The sequence below is a fragment of the Salmo salar genome, chromosome ssa12 (genome assembly GCF_905237065.1).
Source record: "Salmo salar chromosome ssa12, Ssal_v3.1, whole genome shotgun sequence".
Classification (NCBI taxonomy): domain Eukaryota; kingdom Metazoa; phylum Chordata; class Actinopteri; order Salmoniformes; family Salmonidae; genus Salmo; species Salmo salar.
The window spans coordinates 13,450,963-13,460,000 of NC_059453.1; the positions used below are offsets into that span (position 1 = coordinate 13,450,963).

Consider the following 9,038-nt stretch of genomic DNA (forward strand, 5'->3'; position numbering starts at 1 on the left):
CACTGTCTCTACTCTCTCCCTTTACTGTGATAATATATACACACTGTCTCTACTCTCTCCCTTTACTGTGATAATATATACACACTGTCTCTACTCTCTCCCTTTACTGTGATAATATATACACACTGTCTCTACTCTCTCCCTTTACTGTGATAATATATACACACTGTCTCTACTCTCTCCCTTTACTGTGATAATATATACACACTGTCTCTACTCTCTCCCTTTACTGTGATAATATATATATATACACACACACAAACACAAATGAGGATACTTCAAAAAGTACCTTATAAACATTGTAGAGAAATCCAATGTGACACGTCTAGACACAGTAAATAAAGACTTGTTCCAGGAAGATAGTTTATTCCCTAGAACAGAGAGCTATTGTACTTTAACACGGTCACACACACTAGTTCACATACGCTATTGCAGAACCACACACTCTAGCGTACACAGACACGCTCACACACATTCACAGGCTAGTACACACACGTTCGGACACGCTAAGACAGACACACACGAACACGCTAAGACGAACACACGTACGAGCACGCTAAGAAACACACGGACAAGCTAAGACACACTAAGACACGCTAAGACACACACACAAACACGCTAAGACACACACACAAACACGCTAAGGCACACACACAAACACGCTAAGACACACGCTAAGACACACACACAAACACGCTAAGACACACACACAAACACGCTAAGGCACACACACAAACCCGCTAAGACACACACACAAACACGCTAAGACACACACACAAACACGCTAGAACACACACAAACACGCTAAGACACACACGAACACACATGAACACGCTTAGACACGCACAAACACGCTAAGACACACACGGACACACATGAACACGCTTAGACACGCACAAACACGCTAAGACACACACGCTGTGCAGGATCCCACTATACACTTCTGTCAGAAGACAACCTCTAAACTGTACATAAAGCTTTTCACAAAGCAAACTTTCATTACAACAATGATCATATTTACATCTATTTCCAACACATGCGCGCACGCACACACACACACACACACACACACACACACACACACACACACACACACACACACACACACACACACACACACACACACACACACACACACACACACACCAGGGTCTTAAGACATTCTATGACGACAGATGGCTTTAGAACTGTTCAGAGACAGGCCAACTATCCTTGCTGCTAGGCAACTGTAAGAGATTCAGCCAATCGGTTAGCAGGGCTTGGGACCACATCCAATCACCTCTCAGTCATATCAAAGATTCCGCCCCTTTACGACCTCCCTCCTCTGATTGGATCAGGGCCCTGTCAGTCCAGTCAGCGACCCAACCCTCTCTCTCTATGTCCCTGATTCGCTGAGTTTGTTTCCCAATCCTGTTCCCTGATTGGTTGTCTCCGGGGCGGAGGGGGCAGGCCTCAGTCTGTGACCATGTCCATGTGACAGGGGTTACTTCCTGTCTCCAGGGCGGTCCGGTAGAGCTTCAGAAAGTGGCGGTAGTGCGGGGAGCAGCCAAGCCACGCCTCTCCGAACCGCACTGCCCCCGTGAACAGGAACTCCTCCTCCTCCCTCGGCTGCAGCCGGCACCGCAGGGGCGTGTTCAGACGTCCGGACCACCCCTTTCCTCTGGCTCCGTCCCAAGAGAACACTCCGCTCTTCTGATGGAACAGGCGGCTTAGCGTCACGGCAACGGAGGAGTGGTCTGATGACGAGGGCGTGTCAACGCCACGGATACTGCCGCGACCCGCTGGAGAGAAAGAGGGAGGGAGAGAGATATGGGGAGGAGGGGGGGAGAGATATGGGGGAGAGAGAGGGAGGAGAAATATATGGGGAGGAGAGAGGGAGGAGAGAGAGATATGCGGAGGAGAAAGATATGGGGGGGAGAGAGATATGGGGAGGAGAGAGGGAGGAGAGAGAGATATGGGGAGGAGGGGGGGAGAGATATGGGGGGAGAGAGGTAGGAGAAATATATGGGGAGGAGAGAGAGATATGGGGAGGAGAGAGATATGGGGAGGAGAGAGGGGAAGAGAGATATGGGGAGGAGAGAGGGGAAGAGAGATATGGGGAGGAGAGAGAGGGGAAGAGAGAGAGGGGAAGAGAGAGCGATGAGAAGAGAGAGAGAGGAGGAGAGGGAGGAGAATAGAGAGCGATGAGAAGAGTTGTTCATGTCCTTTACAGCTGCTGCTGTTTTTGGCTGTTCTAAATCAAATCAAATAACATTTGCAACATGCTGGTGAACAACAGGTGGAGATTAACAGTGAAATGTTTACTGACGAGCCCTTCCCAACAATGCAGAGAGAAACATTTTAAAGTAATAGAAAAATAACACGAGTAACTTGGCGATACACACGTGGTACCAGTACTGAGTCAATGATAACTTGGCGATACACACGTGGTACCAGTACTGAGTCAATGATAACTTGGCGATACACACGTGGTACCAGTACTGAGTCAATGATAACTTGGCGATACACACGTGGTACCAGTACTGAGTCAATGATAACTTGGCGATACACACGTGGTACCAGTACTGAGTCAATGATAACTTGGCGATACACACGTGGTACCAGTACTGAGTCAATGATAACTTGGCGATACACACGTGGTACCAGTACTGAGTCAATGATAACTTGGCGATACACACGTGGTACCAGTACTGAGTCAATGATAACTTGGCGATACACACGTGGTACCAGTACTGAGTCAATGATAACTTGGCGATACACACGTGCTACCAGTACTGAGTCAATGATAACTTGGCTATACACACGTGGTACCAGTACTGAGTCAATGATAACTTGGCTATACACACGTGGTACCAGTACTGAGTCAATGATAACTTGGCGATACACACGTGGTACCAGTACTGAGTCAATGATAACTTGGCTATACACACGTGGTACCAGTACTGAGTCAATGATAACTTGGCTATACACACGTGGTACCAGTACTGAGTCAATGATAACTTGGCGATACACACGTGGTACCAGTACTGAGTCAATGATAACTTGGCTATACACACGTGGTACCAGTACTGAGTCAATGATAACTTGGCGATACACACGTGGTACCAGTACTGAGTCAATGATAACTTGGCTATACACACGTGGTACCAGTACTGAGTCAATGATAACTTGGCGATACACACGTGGTACCAGTACTGAGTCAATGATAACTTGGCGATACACACGTGGTACCAGTACTGAGTCAATGATAACTTGGCGATACACACGTGGTACCAGTACTGAGTCAATGATAACTTGGCGATACACACGTGGTACCAGTACTGAGTCAATGATAACTTGGCGATACACACGTGGTACCAGAACTGAGTCAATGATAACTTGGCGATACACACGTGGTACCAGTACTGAGTCAATGATAACTTGGCGATACACACGTGGTACCAGTACTGAGTCAATGATAACTTGGCGATACACACGTGGTACAAGTACTGAGTCGATGTGAGTCAATGATAACTTGGCTATACACACGTGGTACCAGTACTGAGTCAATGATAACTTGGCTCTACACACATGGTACCAGTACTGAGTCAATGATAACTTGGCGATACACATGTGGTACCAGTACTGAGTCAATGATAACTTGGCTATACACACATGGTACAAGTACTGAGTCAATGATAACTTGGCGATACACACGTGGTACCAGTACTGAGTCAATGATAACTTGGCTATACACACGTGGTACCAGTACTGAGTCAATGATAACTTGGCTATACACACGTGGTACCAGTACTGAGTTGATGTGTAGGGGTACGAGGTAATGGAGGTAGATATGTACATATAGGTAGAGATAAAGTGAGTAGGTAACAGATAATAGACAGTAGCAGCAGTGTATATGATGAGTCTAAAGAGTTAGTGTAATGGGGGTTCAATGCAGAAAGTCCAGATAGTTATTGGTTAACTATTTAGTGGTCTTGTTCAGTCTTATGGTTTGGGGCTAGAAGCTGATCAGGGTCCTGTTGGTTCCAGATTTGGTGCATACAGCTTGCCGTGCGGTAGCAGAGAGTACAGTCTATGACTTGGATGCCTAGAGTCTTTGATCATTTTTAGGGCCTTCCTCTGACACCGCCTGGTATAGAGGTCCTGGATGGCAGGGAATTCGGCCCCAGTGATGTACTGCACCATACGCACTACCCCCTGGAGCGCCTTGCGGTCTGATGCCAAGCAGTTGCCATACCAAGCAGCCAGTCAAGATTCTCTCAATGGTGCAGCTATAGAACATTTTGAGGATCTGAGGGCCCATGCCAAATCTTTTCAGCCTGCTGAGGGGGAAGGTGTGTGTGTGTGTGTGTGTGTGTGTGTGTGTGTGTGTGTGTGTGTGTGTGTGTGTGTGTGTGTGTGTGTGTGTGTGTGTGTACCTGTGTGTGTGTGTGTGTGTGTGTGTGTTGTGGTGCGTACCTGTGTGTGTGTGTGTGTGTGCTTACCAAAGTCGCTGGTGCATACCGCCATCAGGATCTGGTCATCTGTGCAGGGTGTACAGGAGGCTGAGAGAGAGACATGAGACACATGACATATACACCACCACACACCACCATACACCACCACACACTAGAGGTCAACGATTAATCGGAGTGGCCGATTAATTAGGGCCGATTTCAAGTTTTCATAACAATCGGTAATCGGTATTTTTGGTCACCGATTTGACGATTTTAATATATCTTTTTTTTTTTTCTTCTTTTTTTTTTTACACCTTTATTTAACTAGGCAAGTCAGATTAAGAACACAATCTTATTTTCAATGACGGCCTAGGAACGGGGGTTAACTGCCTTGTTCAGGGGGGATTCGTTTTTGCAACCTTCCGGTTACTAGTCCAATGCTCTAACCACCTGCCTTACATTGCACTCCACGAGGAGCCTGCATGGCAGGCTGACTACCTGTTACGCGAGGGCAGCAAGAAGCCAAGGTAAGTTGCTAGCTAGCATTAAACTTATCTTATAAAAAAACTATCAATCTTAACATAATCACAAGTTAACTACACATGGTTGATGACATTACTAGTTTATCTAACGTGTCCTGCGTTGCATATAATCGATGCGGTGCCTGTTAATTTATCATTGAATCACAGCCTACTTCACCAAACGGGTGATTTAACAAGCGCATTTGCGAAAAAAGCACTGTCGTTGCACCAATGTACCTAACCATAAACATCAATGCCTTTCTTTAAAATCAATAAACAAGTATATATTTTTAAACCTGCATATTTAGTTAATATTGCCTGCTAACATGAAATTGTGTCACATCTCTAGCGTTCATTGCACGCGGAGTCAGAGTATATGCAACAGTTTGGGCTGCCTGGCTCGTTGCGAACTAATTTGCCAGAATTTTACGTAATTATGACATAACATTGAAGGTTGGGCAATGTAACAGGAATATTTAGACTTATGGATGCCACCCGTTAGATAAAATACAGAATGGTTCCGTATTTCACTGACAGGAAAAACGTTTTGTTTTCGAGATGATAGTTTCTGGATTCGACCATATTAATGACCTAAGGCGCGTATTTCTGTGTGTTATTATGTTATAATTAAGTCTATGATTTGATAGAGCAGTCTGACTGAGCGGTGGTAGGCAGCAGCAGGCTTGTAAGCATTCATTCAAAACAGAACTTTCGTGCGTTTTGCCAGCAGCCCTTCGCAATGCATTGCGCTGTTTATGACTTCAAGCCTGTCAACTCCCAAGATTAGGCTGGTGTAACCGATGTGAAATGGCTAGCTAGTTAGCGGGTGCGTGCTAATAGCGTTTCAAACGTCACTCGCTCTGAGACATGGAGTAGTTGTTTCCCTTGCTCTGCATGGGTAACGCTGCTTCGAGGGTGGCTGTTGTCGATGTGTTCCTGGTTTGAGCCCAGGTAGGGGCGAGGAGAGAGACGGAAACTATATTGCTACACTGGCAATACTAAAGTGCCTATAAGAACATTCAATAGTCAAAGGTATATGAAATACAAATCGTATAGAGAGAAATAGTCCTATAATTCCTATAACTACAACCTAAAACTTCTTACCTGGGAATATTGAAGATTCATGTTAAAAGGAACCACCAGCTTTCATATGTTCTCATGTTCTGAGCAAGGAACTTAAACGTTAGCTTTCTTACATGGTACATATTGCACTTTTACTTTCTTCTCCAACACTTTGTTTTTCCATTATTTAAACCAAATTGAAAATGTTTCATTATTTATTTGAGGCTAAATTGATTTTATTGATGTATTATATAAAGTTAAAATAAGTGTTCATTCAGTATTGTTGTAATTGTCATTATTACAAATACATTTATTTTTCTATTTTTTTAAAATCGGCTGATTAATCGGTATCGGCGGGTTTTCTTGGTCCTCCAATAATCGGTATCGGTGCTGAAAAATCATAATCGGTCGACCTCTACCACACACCACCATCATACACCACCACACACCACCATACACCCCCATACACACCACCACCATACAGTATACAACACTAGCATCAGGTATAAAGAAGAGTGAGCATGTGAGTCAGTTAGTCCTGTATCTCTCCACTAATATTCTCCTCCCTCTTTCCATCCCCCATCCATCCCTCACTTCCTGAGAGAGGGGAGAGGAGGTGTGAGAGGGGGTGATGAGGGGGAGAGTCTGGTTATCTCACCCCCTTGTTGTTCCCCCTAGCTCTATTTGGGGTAGAGAGGGAGGGGTGAGGAGGGAGAGAGGGAGGGGTGAGGAGGGAGAGAGGGAGGAATGAGGAGGAAGAGAGGGAGGAATGAGGAGGGAGAGAGAGAGTAAGGGATGAGGTGGAGAGAGGGAGGGAGGGATGAGGTGGAGAGAGGGAGGGAGGGAGGGGTGCGGAGGGAGAGGGATGAGGAGGGAGAGAGGGAGAGAGGGACAGGTGAGGAGTGAGAGAGGGAGGGGTGAGGAGGGAGAGAGGGAGGAATGAGGAGGGAGAGAGGGAGGAATGAGGAGGGAGAGAGGGAGAGAGAGAGAGAGAGGGAGGAATGAGGAGGGAGAGAAGGAGGGATGAGGAGAGAGGGAGGGAGGGGTGAGGAAGGAGAGAGGGAGGGATGGATGAGGAAGGAGAGAGGGAGGGATGAGGAAGGAGAGAGGGAGGGATGAGGAGGGAGAGAGGGAGAGGGATGAGATGGATGTCTATGGGGGAGGGTACAAGATTAAGGATTTTCACGTGTGTGTGTGTGTGTGTGTGTGTGTGTGTGTGTGTGTGTGTGTGTGTGTGTGTGTGTGTGTGTGTGTGTGTGTGTGTGTGTGTGTGTGTGTGTGTGTGTGTGTGTGTGTGTGTGTGAAAGAGAGTGTGAGAGAGTGAAACAACAGGTGGGAGAGAGCGTAGTCAGGGTGGTAACCTTTGACCCTGTCTGCCAGTAAAACAACTATTAAACACACAGTCTTTCTCTTTGTCTGCTGATGGTTTTATGGCACACACATACCTGTACTAGGCAGATACAAACCTCTCTCTCTCCATACCTGTACTAGGCAGATACAAACCTCTCTCTCTCTCTATACCTGTACTAGGCAGATACAAACCTCTCTCTCCCCATACCTGTACTAGGCAGATACAAACCTCTCTCTCTCTCTATACCTGTACTAGGCAGATACAAACCTCTCTCTCTCTCTATACCTGTACTAGGCAGATACAAACCTCTCTCTCTCTCTCCATACCTGTACTAGGCAGATACAAACCTCTCTCTCTCTCTATACCTGTACTAGGCAGATACAAACCTCTCTCTCTCTCTATACCTGTACTAGGCAGATACAAACCTCTCTCTCTCTCTATACCTGTACTAGGCAGATACAAACCTCTCTCTCTCTATATACCTGTACTAGGCAGATACAAACCTCTCTCTCTCTCTCTCTCGCTCTCTCTCCATACCTGTACTAGGCAGATACAAACCTCTCTCTCTCTCGCTCTCTCTCCATACCTGTACTAGGCAGATACAAACCTCGCTCTCTCCATACCTGTACTAGGCAGATACAAACCTCTCTCTCTCTCTCTATACCTGTACTAGGCAGATACAAACCTCTCTCTCTCTCTCTCTCTGTACCTGTACTAGGCAGATACAAACCTCTCTCTCTCTCTCCATACCTGTACTAGGCAGATACAAACCTCTCTCTCTCTCTCTCTCTGTACCTGTACTAGGCAGATACAAACCTCTCGCTCTCTCTCCATACCTGTACTAGGCAGATACAAACCTCTCTCTCTCTCTCTCTCTCGCTCTCTCTCCATACCTGTACTAGGCAGATACAAACCTCTCTCTCTCTCTCTCTCTCTCCATACCTGTACTAGGCAGATATAAACCTCTCTTTCTCTCTCTCTCTCTCCATACCTGTACTAGGCAGATACAAACCTCTCTCTCTCTCTCTCTCTCCATACCTGTACTAGGCAGATACAAACTTCTCTCTCTCTCTCTCTCTCCATACCTGTACTAGGCAGATACAAACCCTCTCTCTCTCTCTCTCCATACCTGTACTAGGCAGATACAAACCTCTCTCTCTCTCTCTCCATACCTGTACTAGGCAGATACAAACCTCTCTCTCTCTCTCTCCATACCTGTACTAGGCAGATACAAACCTCTCTCTCTCTCCTCCCATACCTGTACTAGGCAGATACAAACCTCTCTCTCTCTCTCTCTCCATACCTGTACTAGGCAGATACAAACCTCTCTCTCTCTCTCTCTCTCCATACCTGTACTAGGCAGATACAAACCTCTCTCTCTCTCTCTCTCTCCATACCTGTACTAGGCAGATACAAACTTCTCTCTCTCTCTCTCTCTCCATACCTGTACTAGGCAGATACAAACCTCTCTCTCTCTCTCCCATACCTGTACTAGGCAGATACAAACCTCTCTCTCTCTCTCTCCATACCTGTACTAGGCAGATACAAACCTCTCTCTCTCTCTCTCCATACCTGTACTAGGCAGATACAAACCTCTCTCTCTCTCTCTCTCTCCATACCTGTACTAGGCAGATACAAACCTCTCTCTCTCTCTCTCCATACCTGTAC

At 46.2% G+C, this 9,038-nt stretch overlaps 1 protein-coding gene across 1 annotated transcript in view; it reads right to left on the reverse strand.

The window, feature by feature from the left end:
- Window positions 1–349: 349 nt before the first annotated feature.
- The window catches only part of LOC106564208 (meteorin-like protein), a 21,312-nt gene continuing 12,623 nt past the window's right edge, over window positions 350–9,038 (reverse strand). The window contains exons 4-5 of the mRNA XM_045690758.1: window positions 4,485–4,544; window positions 350–1,781 (exon numbers count right to left, since the gene is read on the reverse strand). Coding sequence (XP_045546714.1) covers window positions 1,453–1,781; window positions 4,485–4,544 — 389 coding nt within the window. The 3' untranslated portion in view covers window positions 350–1,452. The remainder of the gene's footprint in view (window positions 1,782–4,484; window positions 4,545–9,038) is intronic.